The 19449-nt window shown below is 32.0% G+C and overlaps 1 protein-coding gene and 1 long non-coding RNA gene across 2 annotated transcripts in view; one reads left to right on the forward strand and one right to left on the reverse strand.

Moving 5' to 3' along the window:
* LOC118195988 (uncharacterized) overlaps positions 1-19449 on the reverse strand; it is a 406615-nt gene that overhangs the window by 348169 nt on the left and 38997 nt on the right. The window lies entirely within an intron of this gene.
* The window catches only part of CCAP (Crustacean cardioactive peptide), a 383209-nt gene that overhangs the window by 269721 nt on the left and 94039 nt on the right, over positions 1-19449 (forward strand). The window contains exon 3 of the mRNA XM_085812437.1: positions 769-966. Within this exon, the coding sequence (XP_085668563.1) occupies positions 769-966 (198 nt within the window). The remainder of the gene's footprint in view (positions 1-768; positions 967-19449) is intronic.

Consider the following 19449-nt stretch of genomic DNA (forward strand, 5'->3'; position numbering starts at 1 on the left):
AACATGATATATAACTATAAAATTTACACTGTTTTATGAAATTACACAATATTTATATAAAATTTACTTAATTTTGATTCATGATTTGATTTTGATTCATTGGATTTCATTGAAACACGGTAAACATAAAAAACGGTTCTCCATTACAGCTATTACAAAATGTGGCAACACTCTTTTAGTCTTTTTTCTGGCCATTACTCTACCAGTTTCTGTTGCATTTTTATCATAACATAATTTACAATATTTTCGTACTTCAGAGGCTTTTCCCGGTTTTCTTCGGAGTTTATGTTGTCTTTTTCTAGATATTCTTGCATTTTTGTACGACGGAATGTCTTCTTTTTCACAACTTGTTGCTATTTTCTACCGCGATACGAATCACTCGCCCTACAATACCAGCGCTTTTAAGCGAAGCGCGTGGCCTGAACGGGATTGCCTAAAACATACGCGTGGCGCTCAACGTGTTAATCATGCAACAAAAACAAATGGCATAGCTTTGACGAAGGTCTGATGTGGTCATCGGAACTGGTCCAAACAGTGCAAAACATGGCAAGAAATGAAACCACCTCGGGCTCCAAAAGCAGTTCTGATTTGATAAGCGGATCTTTGACTATTCCGCACCAGATTGGTAATTGACTATGATTAGTGATTGGAAACTGTTTGCGAATACTGAGTATCTAATTCAGTTAATCTACTGTACATTTATTGTTGCGATCCTTTTGTTTGACATTTCCTTAGTTTTTAGTAAGCTTGGTGTTTTTGCATATTTAGGACAGGCTTGATCTACCAGTTTTGCAGAAGCGCCCCTTCTGCAACGCCTTCACTGGATGTGGAAGGAAAAGATCCAGCCTCAGATCTGACGACGCCAGTGAAGGACTCTCTGGACGATCAGGAACTCAGAACAAGCTGTACGCTTTGCTCCAGCAGAGAATGGCTGAGATTGAAGCATTGAGGGGGCTTTTGGACGAGGTGAGTCTATGAAACTGATAGCTTTGTCCTTTGAAACAACATTACATTTACAGAAATTTGCAGAATATCCATCTTGCATGCTTTATTTGGACAATTCTCAATATAATTTCATGCAATAACAGTATGCACCAAGGTGCTAGAATCGGACACCAGAAATTAGTACTTAAGCGATCGGAGAAGTTTCTGCAAATGTATAATTTGGAATTAAGTAAACACTGAAAATTGAAAGGTTAACCTAAGCTTATTAACGCTTTAAATTCTATCTTATTAGAATAAGATATTCCATATATTAATATATTAGAATAATATTTATTCCTTATGATGTTATTATTTCCTTATGATGTTCAAAAACATCATAAGGAAATAATACGGTAAGACAGGAAAACCATGTAAATATTGAAGCAAATGAATTTTAGGAAAGGTCCAAATCATCAATGGGAATGCAACGCAGCTTCTCCCAAGTTGAATGTTCAAGTCTTCGAGATAACTAGTTAATTTGAATGTTTGACACAAATTTCTTCTTTGCAACGATGCTAAAATATTATGTTAATGGTTAAAATATAATTATGAAAGAATTTTAAATTGGATCGATATAGAAATATTTCCAGAGTAAAAATATTCATTCTTTATTCCACTTTAAATATTGTTTTTAAATTAAAATATCGTAATTAAATTAAAAATCGCTTTAAATAGTGCATCTAGTTTCATAAAACAAAAGCATTTCTTTTGGACTTGGCTTATAAACGAAAAGTACTCGATATTATGTATTTTCGATTTTTTTATACCCAAATAACACTGTTCGACAACGTATTTTATTACTTCAACTTTTATGTATTTTATTATTGTGTAGTACTTTATTTTTTACGATTATAGACCACGATGTTTTTTACGATTATATACCACGATGTTTTAGAACTGCGATGTTTTCTCTTTGCTTTATTTTCTCCCACGATGCCTTGCGTTGTTTTCGCCCGCGACGTAACCACTGCGAAATACATTTTGTGTATCGTCATTTAAAGCAGCTTGCAACAATGAACTTTTTGCATTAATTCGCAAAAAAAAATTATAGTGCAATTATACGAGTATGTCACTATTACATTTTGTCCATTTTTAAAAATTCGTCTTGGTTGGCAGTATGGAATTGTAGGCTTATTTCATTCGCATTGCTATTATGAAAACTTAAAGGCAATGTTACGTTTTATTACATATGTTAGCTTTCTTTTGTAGTTAAGTTAAAAACTCATAAAACGATTGTAAAAGGCAAACAAACATTCATTTAAAGATAAATCGTACTTGTTACTTAATAACCTACAGGTAATGTATCCGTAAACGTACATAACATAACATAACATAACAGACGTTCTTATTACATCGTATCGGTATACATTTCAATCGTGCTTCATCTAAATATTTAAAAAAAATAAATAGAACGAAATCCCGAAATTAGCTGTTGCCATTTTTCAATAGATATTCTGTCTAATAACAATAAATAATTTGCAATCGTGCTTACACATATAAATATTTAAAAAAAAATTAAATAAATAGAACGACATCCGGAAATTAGCTGTTCCCATTTTTCAATAGATATTCTGTCTAATAACAATAAATAATTTGCAATCGTGCTTACACATCTATATATTTAAAAAAATTAAATAAATAGAACGACATCCGGAAATTAGCTATTGCCATTTTTCAATAGATATTCTGTCTAATAACAATAAATAATTTGCAATCGTGCTTACACATATAAATATTTTTAAAAATTAAATAAATAGAACGACATCTGGAAATTAGCTGTTGTCATTTTTCAGTAGATATTCTGTCAAATAACAATAAATAATTTGCAATCGTGCTTACACATATAAATATTTTTAAAAATTAAATAAATAGAACGACATCCGGAAATTAGCTATTGCCATTTTTCAATAGATATTCTGTCTAATAACAATAAATTATTTGCAATCGTGCTTACACATATAAATATTTTTAAAAATTAAATAAATAGAACGACATCCGGAAATTAGCTATTACCATTTTTCAATAGATATTCTGTCTAATAACAATAAATTATTTGCAATCGTGTTTACACATATATTTTTAAAAATTAAATAAATAGAACGACATCCGGAAATTAGCTGTTGCCATTTTTCAATAGATATTCTGCTAATAACAATAAATAATTTGCAATCGTACTTACACATATAAATATTTTTAAAAATTAAATAAATAGAACGACATCCGGAAATTAGCTGTTGCCATTTTTCAATAGATATTCTGTCTAATAACAATAAATAATTTGCAATCGTGCTTACACATATAAATATTTAAAAAAATTAAATAAATAGATCGACATCCGGAAATTGGCTGTTGCCATTTTTCAATAGATATTCTGTCTAATAACAATAAATAATTTACAATCGGGCTTACACATATATGTAGTTCAACATGTCTAACGCTATGCTTATGTACTCAGTTTTGCCACTACAGCACCTACTTTGTGAATTATTAAGCTTTTTGTAACTTCTTACACGTGTAATCTTATTTAATAAGTCCGAAAAGTAATTTTTGAATGAATAATCTTTTAATTACGAGTATTCAGTCAATTATTTTTTGGGGATGCATTTCGGTAACCGAAATGCTTGCTATCAATGTTTCTATTAACACCAAAAATGCAAAATCATTTTTCTTAGAACTTTATTCGTGACCATTCTGTTAATTTTCTTCATTAACTAAAAAACAATCCAGGTTATGTTTATATTTCATGTAAATTATTAAATTATGCTATAACCCTGTCAAAAATCAGTTCGTTGAATGGACCCTGAAAGTGTTAATACAGGCAGACATTTATCAGCAGTAAAATCTCTAGATTAATGAAAAATAAATGGAAAATGGCTGTTAAAATGATGGATAATTCGAATAAAAAATTTCAAAACATGATTGGCCATTACTGAACCAAGTAAAGGAAGTAATTAATGGAAACTGGGTTATCAACTTTTATACTTCTGGCTTGAAGGATTGCGAATTATTTGTACTAAAACATAGATTTTTCATTAATTTGCATTATTTCAAAAGAGTGAAGGTACATTTTATTGATTTTTTAACTTATCATTTATAAATATGTAAGGGAAGGAAGGAGGTTTTAGCTTTATTGGATTATGACTATCTATAGGTAATTAAATTAATATTACAATTACTAACTGCTCTTTAGCAGAAAAGTCAATAAGATAGGGATTCCAAAAGTCCTCAAGCATAGATAGAATTTTGAGAACTATTATTATATAATTTCTTGTTTAATATTACCTTTTTTTTAGAGGAAGTTTTGTTTAGAAAGGAATTTAGTTTTAGAGAGGAGTTAGTTTTTAGAGGAGAGTATTAAAGTCCAATTCTTATTTCCAATTTTATAACAAGTACTTTAATTTAAATCTGCAAACTGCATATAAATTATGAAGTTTATTTGAATTTATATATATATATATATATATATATATAATTTACGTGCACAAAATAATGTATACGCCGTGTACGCAAAAGTTCTTATCCTTTAATCACACATAATAAGTAAATAAAATCCATTTCAAAAAGTGCTAAATACATTTCCCTTTTAACTGGCTGCATACTTAAGAGTAGGAGATGCAACATGAAAGCTTAGAGTCACTCTACACGGTGTTCCTCCCTTTCCCCTGCCCACCAGCGGCCGAGCGGTAAAATCGCTGAACACTGGTAGTTCGGTCTGAGGATCGAATCCCACCAATGGGCTGGCTGCATGGGCGTTTTCGTGGTTTTCCCCATGTGTAACGTGTATACGAGCCAGTTTCCCTTAGAAAGTCCTCCACGAAGGCATCTCTTAAGCAGATAGCCCTTCAGGCTTTGCCATAATCACACACACATCCTCCTTTCCCCACCCATTGATCAAAATACACATGTACTTTAAAATCAGTTACAAAAATTTAACAGTATTCAAAGAGGAATACTTTACATACTAGAGAAAACTTAGGAACACAATGAACTTAAATACGGAAAAGCATGTAAAGGAACAAGGGAAAAAATGCATTCGTGGAGAACATTCTAAGGTAAAACCCGGAAATCATACTTAGAAGCTTTACTCAATTGAAAAGCAAAATTTTTTCATTGGTAATTAATTAAGAATGAAATATCATTCATTTTTAGGTACTTACCAATACAGTAATTCTTCAATCAATGCAATTAATAGTAATGCAGTTAATAGTAATGCAATAATTATTAATAACTCAATAATTAATAATTGTCTAACTTAATTTTTAGTTATTTACCAACGCAATATATAGTTAGTTAATAATTTTGGTTATTTATCAATGCAATAATATTCTGAAAAATGAAATGGCAATTTAAAAATAATATTTCTGGTTTTTGACAATTAAGTATTCAGATTATAGTATATATATATATATATATCTAAAATATAAAAATCTAGCTTTTAAATAATAAATTAATAGACCTTTAACTTCCGTTTCATTCTAAAAGTAATAGCCATAAACTTTCCTCCCTCTAGTTCTGATGCGCACTTACCGCTGAAATCTAAACGCCAAATCCTGTCGACTTTTATCTATATTGTCATATTTCTCGGAAGCATAGAAGAAGAATCGGCTAGCATTCGTCGTATTTTGTTACATCTTAAATTGTTTGAAAATTTTAAATTGTAGATATTTCTTTAATGTTTTTAAGATAGATGTTAAAGATTACTTCCAAGCGGTATTTATACAAAGTACATGCAGAAAGTACTCTAAGCTATGATTAGTTAATTTGAGGTTGTTAAATAAGCATCGAAAATTCTCGAATTCGGAAGAACAGATGAATTTAGGGAGAGGACCAAATTTAGAAGGTTAATTTTGAGGTCCCCAATAATTTTTGTAAAGCAGCCATAATATTTTGTTATATCTTACACACACATATATATATGTGTAAGAAAAAGAATATGTAAAAGATTAAATTAGCAGCGTAAATTAATTTCCCTTCTCTACTCTAAAAATAGCGACATCTATTTGCACTGTGTCATTTTGAGAAAAGTCTATGTGCATATGACTCTTACGTAATTTTGGTGATGCAAACTGAACTAAAACCCAAGCAGCCAATAATAATTTTACAGCAATATTAACTTTCCAATCAAAATGTTTTGAGAACCAAAACTAACTCAGTTTGACTTAAGATTTCATCTTGAACATTATGCACTTGGTTCCCACGCTTTGGCCTAACTAGACTGCTGTCTGTCTGCTGCTGCTTTCTTGCTACAAAGTTATAAAAAATGTAAGCCCTTTTGCAGCAGGCACATTTAATGTGCTGACTTGTGTGTAGCCGTAAGATGTTGCTGAAAATGAAACTGAAGATTTAATCTGCATTCGCCTCCAATTTCCTAGTCATTATGGATCAACACTGCTACGACATCAAAATTCCTGCTCCTGAATTTATTACATATATATAAATTCCGAAACGAGACCTTATTCACAGAACCTTGTAGAATTCGTATTCTAGACTAGCTGGTAGGCTTCCATATTGGTACACTGCCAACTCTAACATTATTTGCAAAAATTAAAAATGTAAACTACTTCTAATTCAATGAATATTATCTTCTGTTATAAGATAATGATTCTAAAGCAATAAAAGAGCGTTTGAAAACTTACAAACTTGTATAAAATTTCTGTCGCCGTAAGAATACTATAAAATTATAAATTAAAGAATGATAGACACGCTAATGCGACAATCAAAATCGTAAAAACAACCTTGTATTTTAGCGTAGCTATAATGAAACGCTCAATCGATTTCGAGGGCAGCTAAAGGTCCCTCCTCATCAGGAGAAAGAAATACTTAGAAAGAAGAAAATAAAGGAGAAGGAGTCTCAGAAACACGTGGTCCTTATCAGCACTGCACGTGGTTATAACTGGCTTTTTAATCAGAGTTGCCAGTAAGTAGGCGGCCAGTGATATATTTAAATACTTTTGGTGCAGCCGATTGCAACCAAAATAGGAGGTCCACAACTACATGTTATAATATTCCTATATACAAAATTTCGACGTTCTGAAATTCTCGTTTTTGAGTTATGCGACGTACATACGTACGTACAAACGCCATAAAAAAATCTCTTCTGAATCTATTTTAAATCATAGGATTATGATATCCAAATTTTTTCGTGATTACAATACTTCCTTTACTTCGTACAAGGAGATAAAAATGGATTGTACGCATGTATCTTCCATAACTGAAAAACGACTAGCCTCACAATATTGAAACTTTGTATATGGGACTGCTATAACATACACTTCTGCACCTCCCTTTTTGGTTGCAATCGCTTGCACAGAACGTATATAACTATATATATATTTATTTATTTATTGCTTTAAATATACAGGATGTTTATAAAGTCCCGGACACATTTTGATGTTTAACAACTCATAAAATAATAAAGATAGATTAAAATTAATAACATAAATGGTTAGATAGACTCAAAAAGTTTCATGACACTTGTCAATGAACTTCCACGTGTGTCCCCCTTCGTCGCACGGAGAATATCAAGTCGATATTCAATTTCACGCCAGGTACCGGCAAGCATGTCGTCGGCTTCCACAGAGGCTATTGCAGTTGTCATTCTCGCTTTTAGGTCATCCATTTTCGACACTGTCCTTCTGTAAACGTTGCCCTTTACAAATCCCCAGAGCAAAAAAGTCCAGCGTCGTTATATCAGGTGATCTGGGTGGCCAAGGAATTGGACCTCCTCGCCCAGTCCATCTTCCTGTAAAATGGTTATTCAAAGAACTACGAACGACGGTACCCCAATGAGGTGGTGCACCCTCTTGTTTCAAAAAGACATGTGGCTGAAGCTCTTCTAGCTGTGGAAATACGAAGTTTTCCAACATGTCTAAGTATACGACTGATGAGACCGTCTTTTCTGTAAAAAAAGAAAGGCCCAATGACTCGGTCGTGCATTAGTTCACACCACACATTAACCTTTGAGGAATCCCTTTGTGCCTCACGGTATTCATGGGGGTTTTCAGATCCCCATATGCGCACATTATGGCGACACATTAACAATGCCAGACAGATGCCAAAAACAAAAGAGATAAAAATGCAATTAATAAGCAAACGATATTTAAAAAAGTACAGATATTTAGACTGGAAAATGAAATTATTCGAAATTAACCACACGCGCAGACGATATTTACAAAAGTAAAGATATTCAAACCTGAAAAGGAAAATATATAAAATATTCTATCAATTAAATGCCATAAGTTTGTTTATATCTTCATTATTTTATGAGTTATTAAACATCAAAATGAGTCCGGGACTTTATAAGCACCCTGCAATTCAGGCAAAGATGCTTTTTAATTTCTTGAAATTTCTAATAATTTGGAATATACAGAGGCTGTTCACACATTTTTAGACGATGTATATTGTATTCACAAAACTAAATTACATAAAATTCTGGTGTTTTAAATGTTCTATTTCACATCCCTTATTTTGAACTATCTTTCGAAACCGCAATTTCCAGGATAATAATGCCTTTTGAAGTGGCAGAAGAGATATTCTATCCCATTCCTCCCGAACAGCTTTCCAGAGTCCTGTTAGGGTTTTGGGAGAACGTTTGGATAATGTAGTTTTTAAAAGTCCGAAAGCACAAAACTCCGTAGGTGACACATCGGGAGATTTAGTAGGGATATCAGTGAAGGGTATGGCCTTGATACCAGTTTTTTTTGTTCCATTTCCTTTAGGAAATTTACAATGGATTTTGATGTGTGACTGCTAGCTTTGTCCTGATGGAGTCTCACAGATAGATGGCACTGTGGGTAAAGCGATGGTATTTCATTCAGAAAAATTGGAAATAAAATATGTTCCTGATAGTATTTGGAGTTAATCTTGACATTTTTTTGCACTCTCTTTATTTTTAACTTGCCATTATAAGAAAAACCAGCAACAATCATGAATCCCTTAGAAAAATTTTCTTTCGATTCTTTGAACCATGTACTTAAATTTTTTTTCTCCCCTTTTATGATAATAAATGGCTCTCTTTTTTTGTTACAATCATTTAAATACACCATGCTTCATCTATTGTGACAATTGTTTTCCATTTTTCTTTGGACAAGTGTTTCTCATATAGTATTCTGCAGCGTGTCCTGTGTTGAGCGATATGCTTTGGAAGAAGACGATGCACATCACGTTTTTTCGCTTTCTTAAGATTTAAATCAACGTTTATCATTTTTTTTACAGTGGACACCGAGGATTTTAATGATTTTGCAACTGTCCTTTGACTAGGGGATTTTCTTTTAACATTAAACAACGTACCTTTGCAATAGTCGAAGATGTCCGTTTTTTCCTTGGATACTTGTTAGGAATCTGTCTCCCACTTGAGGCTCCAATTTGATGTTTTTTCCTTTGTTGTTGATGATATTACCTATCGACGCTTTAGATATCACAAAACCATAACTCTCACATCGTTTTTGGATAACGGAGTATGCCTATTTCTCTTCGGAAAGAGCGTCAATGTAGCCTTCGAACCACTGCTTTGTTAAATTCGCCATTTTGAATAAAAACAAAACTTTCAAGCCACAAACGATAATTTTGACTTTTAAAAACATAGTACAATTGCAATTACTTCTTTTGCAGCAAACGAATTTTTATTACCGCTTATCAAAATCGTCTAAAATATGTACGAATAGCCTCTGTAGCAGCAATGAAAATCATAAGTAACGGGCAAGTAAGCGGCAGATTTTATCATGACGCTAAATTTAGCCTTGAAAGCTTCCCAGTCCGGAACCATTTTAGATTGCCCTGCTCGTCATTAAATCTTCGTTTACATTCAATATTTACCGCTTCAATATCGGAGTCCATTACTGTTACTAAATGGGAAACATCAACAACATAGTGTCGTTCTTGCGCGAAAACCTCATGCAGAGTTAGAAATTGATTATATAGACTTTCTGCAGTGGTGGCTAAAAGCCTATATCCGTGCTGTTACTATAGACTGTTTCGAATCATTTGCACGTGCACGTTAACTAAAACGCCGCGTACAGGCATACAAATCTTTAAGTAGTGTGCTGCCTAAGCATCTCAACTCCCCACGCTTGGTACTCAGTTCTCCGTAAGCAGTGAACTGTAACCAGGAACACCAACTGTGCTACCACGATCTGTCATCCATCTGATTCAGCGTTAATGGACGTACGACATTCACGCGACAGTTCGATAAAGTTGACGTTAATAATATTGTGAGGAAAAGTGTAGAATGTCCTCACGCTAAATATCCATTTGTTCTTATTGGCAAGGGGATTCTTGGAGTAACAAACGTGCGAGTTACATTTCCTGCCCTGTAATGCGATATACGTTACTTAATTTAGATTCGTAATAAAAGTTTATTTATACTGATTCGACAAATATTTTGCAAAAGTTTGATGACATCTCGATGCAGTTAAATTACGCAGCCTCCAATTTCGCAGATGTTGATTCATTCCTGGCAAGTAAGATGCCTTTAACTTACATGGGAAAAAAAGTTACGTTGGAAAAATTTGCAAAAGAAGTTGACTTTATTTAATTGCCATTGTTTATAGGAAATTAATAGCTAATGAAAAGCTCGTTAAGTTTTTTTGTGCACATTTGAAATTTTTCTTTTTTATTAATATTTAATACTACAGATGGGGATAAAACGTAGTTTTTCCCCCCGTTTATGCTTTAACGTTCGTTCTTCATACTTATTAATCACTCACTTCCTTTACGTAGGGTTCTCCAACAAAAGCAAAAAATATATAATATTTATACTTAAGGGGACTTATGCACCCCTTATGATCTTCGAATATGTGACTGTTGCAAGAATTGGGATATTTTATTTATTTAAAAAGAAATTCCTTCCAACTTTTTACAGCTGACCAGAAAGTTTGTGTTGCCACAAATATTTTTGTAATTTAATCTGCTTTCTGACAAAATGTTTCGCCACGTTTCTACCTTGCACGCATGATATTTTAAAAATGGCTAATGGTACATACTTGAAATTAGATGAAATTCTTTATACGGGCACTATTTTCTAACTGAACAAAAATTCTGACGAATATTTTAATATTAAAAAATTTTATGCACGAAAACATTAGAGATTTTTTTAATAAAATACATTTTTTAAACTCAACTCCAAATAAAACATAAATTTAACATGAAATTCCTATGATTTTTGGTTCACAGTAGTTTCCAAATGTTATAAAAACGATATATTAAATATGGAATTAAATTATGCAGCAGAATGTTTTAAACTGTGCTCGTAAGCTGGAAACATGACGAAAACTTTTGTCTCAAAGCGGATTAAATTAAAATATTTGTGACAACGTAAACTTTCTGATTACTATTTCAGAAAGCAGCTATATTATGTAGTCAGCTGTAAAAAGTTGGAAGTAATTGCTTTTAAAATAAATAAATTATTCCATTTCTTGCAACAGTCACATATTCGAAGATCTCATGGGTTTTAAGGTGTACGAGTCTCCTTATTTGACTCAGATAATCTCACCAGCAACTTGCATTTGGGCTTTATTTAGGCTTCAGTAGCTACTGAAAAAGCCTAGCCTAAGGCATAGGAATTTCCACACGTAACGCGTATGCAAGGAACATTTCCTTAAAATGTCCTCCGAGAAGACATTCCTTCTTAAATCTCGTTCGCTTTGTCATATTCAAATAAATCACTCATCCTTTAGTTACTTGGGTAATTGTATTAACAAGTTATGCGTTACTCTATGAATTATAATAAAAAACAAAACAAAAACATACGTTTGAAAATTTTCCTTAGTTTAGACGTCAAAGTGTGTGAAAAAATCTAGATGCAAAAATAGCGGGATTTAAAAAGCGATATTAAATAACATAAAATCACTATGAAATATACTAAAAAATACCTCATATTGACGCATTTCTTTCTGGAACGAGAAAAATAAATTTTAAAACATTTTGACATTATAACGAAATATTAGAATGGGTCCGAGAAATCAATTTTTATGGATTTTTAGAAGAACGGAATTAAAGGAAAAATAGTGTTTAAAATCGTAGCTTTCATTACACATCACATTACGCGAGCCGCGGCCTTCTCGTATACGCGCCGAGCGTGCTGACCATTGCACCCCGAAGACATGCTAAGAAGGCGGGAGAAATACCTTATATACTCCCCCTTTTAAAAGGCGACTGGGGATTAGGGGACCCAGTCGCCAAATCCTGGAGGTGAAGAATCATCATTCACCACCTTTTAGTTCGGGCGCCATTGTAGAGACATTAGGATATTTTTGAAGCAGAAGACGTAAAAAATGAGCAATGTCCTCGACGGGACTCGAACCCCGGACCTCTCGAATACGCGTCGAGCGTGCTGACCACTACACCACGAAGGCATGCTAAGAAGGTGGGAGAAATGACTTATAAACTTATCTTTATTATTTTATTGCATTACTTTATTTTGCATTTTAGACGCTCTTGCCATACCTCTGTATATAAATTCTTATATAAGAAGGCTGTTGAAGTGATTTAGGAACTAAAGTTATGGAATAAAATCTAACTTTAAAAATTTAAAGCGCGTCTCTAAGTATCCGGTTCAGACATTGTTTTAAAATCTGAAGAAAACCTTTTCTTATTGAAAATTTGATAAATACCTATTTTTACATGGTCTTGCTTTAATAGTATTGTAATGAAAAGCAACTTGAATACTGGCTCGTATTATTGAAGTTAGCGTTCATGATAACACAAGCACGCCATGCAGCCAACCGTTCACTAGTATTTGAAATTGCTCGCGTTGCTAATATTCAGCGATCTTACCATTTGGCCCAATGTTTCACCAATATTCAAAAGGTACAAAAGTTTAAAAAAAAAGCACTAAGGTTCCATATTCCGAATCTCAAATCATTTATAAGAATTGATTTCACCCTTTCCTAAAGAAAAACCTGCCGTAAAATAGATTTAAATAAATTAAATATCTATCTTTAAATAGATAATTATATGAAAAACTTTCCTTGTACTCTATTTCGTAATGTATATTACAACCCAATTATCATTTTTAAGATCAACCTATAGGCTAACAATTTACATTTTCATAAATACAGATTCGAAATTTGAAATCCGATACAAAATATTCATAATATACAGTGGCTCCCAAAAGTGTTCGTACACTTATGATTTTCATTGAAATAGGTCTCTATCCATTAATTAAAAGTAAACATTCTGAATAAGATTTGAATAATAAGATCTATAATCTATTCGTAACACAATTACATGAAATATTCTTAAAATATAGCGAAACTTTATTTTTAAGAAATTAATAATCAAAAAATGACAAACATTTTATCTGACAAAAGTCTTCGTACATTTCAAGAAAATCTTGATATATTAGTGAATATTTTCATTTTTCGTTTAATTCATATTTAGTAGGATAGCCTTTAGCATCCACAACAGCTTTTAAACGTCTGGGAATAGATTTTACTAGGATTTTTTTTTTTTTTTTTTAATTTCTGCATCAATGTTCATCCATTCTTCCATCATGGCTGTTTTGAGTTCGCTTTTCGTTTTGATGTCGTGTTTTCGTACTTTAACCTCCAGCTCTTTCCAAATGTGTTTTATGGGGTTAAATCTGGCGACTGAGGTGGTGTTTTCAAAACCTGTGGACAATTATACAGACACTACAGGCGAACGTTGAGAGCCGTATACTTAGGATCGTTATCATGATTAAAAATAAAGTTGTTTCCAATGCCCAAACTTTGGACTTATAATTTTAAATTGTCTCTTAAAATACTTAAATAAAGAGAATGATTCATTATGCCATCAATAAATACCAAATTACCCAGTCCTGATACTGTCATGCCCCCCTCCACACAAAGAATACCTCCACCGTCATGCTTAACTGTTCCCACTAAGTTCTTAGAATGAAATTCCTTTTTTTTTTCTTCTCCATACAGTTATTCGACCATCGGAACCAAAAATGTTAAATTTGCTTTTGTCAGCAAATAGGACATTATTCCAGTACGTTTCGGGTGTATTTATCATTGATTTTGCGAATGAAAGCCAAAGCTTTCTGTTTTTCTCACTAACAAAAATTTTTTTACGGGCAGAACGCCCATGTAATCCAGCTTCTCTGAGAACTCGTCGAACAGTTTCAGGTGAAATTGAAGTAGAAAACTTTGCAGTAAATTCTGCAGAAACTTTTCCAGCACTCAAACGTGGGTTTTTCACAAATTTTCTAATAATAAATCTCTTATTACGTTTAGTTAACTTTCTCGGTCGACCTTTTCTTCTTATCTCGTTTTCAATCCGATTTTCTTCTTTAAAGCCTTTTATCACATACTGCACTGTAGAATGGGATAAATTAACTAATTTAGCGATATTTCGAATTGATTTACCACTCCTATGGTGAAAAATTATCAATTTTAGAATGCTGTTTGTAATTTCTTTACGACTGCGACCCATTTTTCAATAAAAATTATAATATTATGAAGTAAACAATAAAACATTAAAGCAAACGATTTTTTTAAATGCCACTACAATGCAAAAATTAAAAAATCTGATGTGACCACCACATGACTTCCTTGTACGGAATATTAAATTATACGCATTTTTTCTTGCATTTCATTTAAACTTATTGGATTGAATTAAATCTATTTCGCCGACAGCGCATAAACCACACTAGAATAAATGTATTCTTTAAAATTCACTCTAGTATTTGTTTACCATAGAGACACTCCGGCGCTAGATTCACTTAACAGTATTAATAATTATGTAACAGTTAACTTATATAATAATTATATAACGAAAACTAAGTTAACTGCTATATAATCCAATAATTATATAAAAGTTAACTTGTATATTTCGTTCATATTATAACTCATAATGCACAAAATTTATATCATTTAAAGAATAGAATTATCTAATCATTGCCATATGTTCTATTCAAATACTATAATAAAGCTAGAATGATGTATAAAAGAAATTAAGCAAACAAAACAAAAAAAACAGTTTTTCACAGACGATTCAGTATTTCTCATTTAATTAATTCAGTTCTCACTTCGCCAGAAGTCTAAAATACATAAAAACTCAAAATATCTATATTAAAAATTACGAAGTAAATCTTAAACGCTTATTTCCTCGAAAACATTCCAGAAAGGATTAAGCATGATTTAATTGGCAATAATAAATGAAGGCGTTATCTTTGTTGTTGCGAAGCTAAGTTTCTCTAGATTGGCAACAAATCCACTATTTTGCTGTTTCAAATGTAAGCAATCAATGACCGCCATGAAAATAAAGGCTTAGCGGCACTTAAACAACTTTAAAATTGTTGATAATTCTAAAAATATTGCATACAGATTTACTAAAGGCATTAAAACCTTAACCGGAAGATAGAAACAACATAATTCAATCATTTGTAAAGCAAAAAATGTACAATTTACGAACATATAAGAGTAAAGAAACTGAGATCACTGAGCCGGGTAACAGAGTGGATATATATATAAATATATTTATATACGTTTGGTGCGGCCGATTGCAACCAAAATACGAGGTGCACATCTACATGTTATAGCAGTCCTATATACAAAATTTCAACGTTCTGAGGCTACTCGTTTTTGAGTTATGCGAGATACGTACGTACATACGTTCGTACAGACGCCACGAAAAATTCTCTTCAGAATTCATTTTAAAGCAGTTTTATAATTTTTGTGGATGAAAAGAGTCTTTTATTCTGTCCTTACGTACAGATATAACGCAAAAACATCGTTAAATTCCATTTGATAGCGGTCAGAATGGATATTTTCGTTGAAATATACTGCCTGAAACTTTTCGCGGTTACAATACTTCCTTTTTACTTCGTACAAGGAAGTAAAAAGCGGCAAACGGTAATTCTAATTTTGATTTTATCCAAAAATATTTCACTGTACGAAGACTTTTGTGAGATAAAATGTTTATCATTTTTTAATTATATGTTTCTTAAAAATAAAGTTTCGCTATATTTAAAAAATATTTCATGTAATTTTGTTACGAATAGATTATAGATCTTATTATTAAAATCTCATTCAGAAAGTTTACTTTTAATTAATAGATAGAGCCATATTTCAATGAAAATCATAAGTGTACGAACACTTTTGGGAACCGCTGTATTTATGAACGCTTGTTTTTTTTTTTTTATTATTATTATTTTATTTTTGTTATTGTTTTTGTTTCACTAACAGTCCTGTACACTTAATCGATAATTACCATCAACAAAAAATGAAAGTGTTTCTTTTTCCCAAATGTCTCGGTTATATTTTCCCAATCTCCCTTAGAATTATAAGTAAAAAACCAGCGAACATAAAATAAATAAATTTGTTACTTCCGAGTGGCAGCGATCGATAAAACAGCATTACTTCCGAGAACTTACAAACTTCAGCTCGAAGATGTTCTTTCCTTGTCCGTCAGATTATTGGCTCTGAACAAGTCTTATTCCAAACAAACGAGAATTTAGGAGGTTTTGGGGAACTTGGGCTGTCCAGCCACAAAACAGATTTATTCTTCTTACATCTGTTTCGGCACATTTGTTTATTTACCGACTTGATCTTTGGCGCTAAATTTGATTCGGAAGGAAATCTGAAGGGTATTCTTTCACTGTATGAGCGTGTAATAACAGATTTGCTTTTCGATTAACCTAAAAAAACTGAACAGTCATAAGGTTTTAACTGTAATATGAGACTTCTTTTAATTTCTGGACAAACTGTAAACTCATACTTGAAGCTACAGTAAATTTTATGTGCTAATGAATATATGCAATCGATTTTCGGCCTAAATGCTAACTTTACCGCATTCACATTTTCGTATTCGTAAAACGACACTAATTTATAGCACATTATTCGTTTGAAATTTTCTGCGGCAGTGTAACCAGAAATATTAATCGCAAGGCAAATTTTGTTCCTTACGCGTATAAAGAGCAAAACAAAACCTCCAACTACTGTCATCATTAAATTTAGCGATGTAACTGATATCTGAAACTAAATATGAGTGATATATCCCAGTTTATATTTGTCACAGTCTGATAGAGTCACCTTTTACAAGCATCACGGGATCAATAATGTTGAAGATGTGTGGTTTCAAAGATAGACGTCTAGATAAAGCCATTCCATTCTCCTTTCTATGTATTTATGCACTGGATATGCTTAAGCGCTTAAGGCTATCGCACAAATTTCCAGGAATTTAGTTGGATATTGCTAAACTATAAACCTTCCTTTAACACAAAAATTCTGACACTAAAAAAACATCTATTTCACTGCTTACTATCAAAATTCATTTATCTCAAAATGCTGATTTCTATGTATTTATGCACTGGATATGCTTAAGCGCTTAAGGCTATCGCACAAATTTCCAGGAATTTAGTTGGATATTGCTAAACTATAAACCTTCTTTAACACAAAAATTCTGACACTAAAAAAACATCTATTTCACTGCTTACTATCAAAATTCATTTATCTCAAAATGCTGATTAAACATATTTATATTATAATTATCATCCAATATTTTTGAATAGTTTCATAACGCTCATAAACATGAAAAGTGCAAAATCTTTTTGTTTATAAATTTAAAAATCTGATGTGTACACCACATGACTTCCTTGTACGGAATATTAAATTATACGCATTTTTTCTTGCATTTCATTTAAACTTATTAGATTGAATTAAAACTACTTCGCCGGCACCGTATAAACCACAATATAATAAACGCATTCTTTAAAATTCATTTTGTTTACCATAGCGACACTCTGGCGCTAGATTCACTTAACAGTATTATATTTCGTTCATATAGAATGCTCAAAATTTATATCATTTAAACAATTATCTAATCGTTGCCACATGTTCTATTCAAATACTATAATAAAGCTAGAACGATGTATAAAGGAAACTAAGCAAACAAAACAAAAAAAGAAACAGTTTTTCACAGACGATTGAGTATTTCTCATTCACTTAATTCAGTTTTCACTTCGCGACAAGGCAAAAATACATAAAAACTCAAAATATCTATATTAAAAATTACGAAGTAAATCTCAAACACTTATTTCCTCGAAAAAATTCCAGAAAGAATTAAGCATGATTTAATTGGCATAAATAAATGAATGCGTTATCTTTGTTGTTGCGAAGCTATGTTTCTCTAGATTGGCAACAAATCCGTTATCCTGCTGTTTCAAATGTAAACAAGAGCAATGGCCGCCATCAAAAGCATTATTAGGCTTAGTGCACTTAAACAATTTTAAAATTGTTGATAATTCTAAAAATACTGCATACAGATTAATTAAAGGCATAAAAACCTTAACCGGAAGATAAGAACAACATAATTCAATCCTTTTTAAAGCAAAAAATGTACAATTTACAAACGAAACTGAGATCACTGAGCCTGGTAACAGAGTGGATATATATATAAATATATTTATATACGATTGGTGCGGCGGATTGCAACCAAAATACGAGGTGCACACCTACATGTTATAGCAGTCCTATACACAAAATTTCAACGTTCTGAAGCTACTCGTTTTTGAGTTATAACTTAGAAACATAAATTAAAATAAACCGGATTAAAAATTCTCTTCGAAAATTTACATTTAAATGAAAAATACATTTTCTTTAACCCTTTGTTGCATCATGTCCACTCTAGTAGACAAAAGTTTAAATTTGTTTATTCTTCTGTAAATTCCTTAACAGATTCCATTCCTGTGTTTATTCATTCTATATTATTAGAACTTTCAACTGTCGATCATAAATGGCATCACTAAGTAAAGCTATTTGGAAAATGGCTGCTACTTCTGTTTCCAAGTTAGTACAATTTCTCATCGTAAATATTATATAATATTGCTTACATTTTCTCATACTGCCATTTTTTATTCATAATTAGTCATTTTACACATCTTATTTTAAATGTCAGTTTGATAAAATTGTGGAGTGGGTACATAAAGGTCTACCGAAAAGAGTGAATTGAAACCTACATGTACTGCTTATCCAGCCAAAACACCACTGGAAATGTTTATGTTTGGCAAGGAATTTCTAGAACATTTGACATTTGAATCCAGTAGATACAGGTTACAAAATCGTAGCAAAATGAATGCGATCACGATCGACGAAATGAAGGTAGTTTGGGGGGATCTGTATGTACATGTCAGTTGTAGATTTACGATTTAGAAGATGGGAATGATCACTGCAAACAAGGCAGGAAATGATTTCAAATGCAAATTGTTGGGAGGAGATTTGTATGCATGTACGTATATGCATGCTGTCCACTGTAGTGAACAAACTGTAGCAATTATTTAAAACGAAATTTGAATAAAATTAATTTTTTTTATTACTAAGGTTATTGTAAGTAGAAAAAATACAAACATTTTCGTTAAACTTCTCTAGATTATTTGTATGCAACAAAGGTTTAACGACTGAAAATTTGAGAAAGATGAGTGTGAGCTGATAGTAGGTATTTAAAAAAGAAACATTTGGGTGAACACAGAGAAAACACGTTAATAGT

The sequence above is a fragment of the Stegodyphus dumicola genome, chromosome 1 (genome assembly GCF_044657685.1).
Source record: "Stegodyphus dumicola isolate Sdum_Otavi_A_Nest chromosome 1, ASM4465768v1".
Classification (NCBI taxonomy): Eukaryota; Metazoa; Arthropoda; class Arachnida; order Araneae; family Eresidae; genus Stegodyphus; species Stegodyphus dumicola.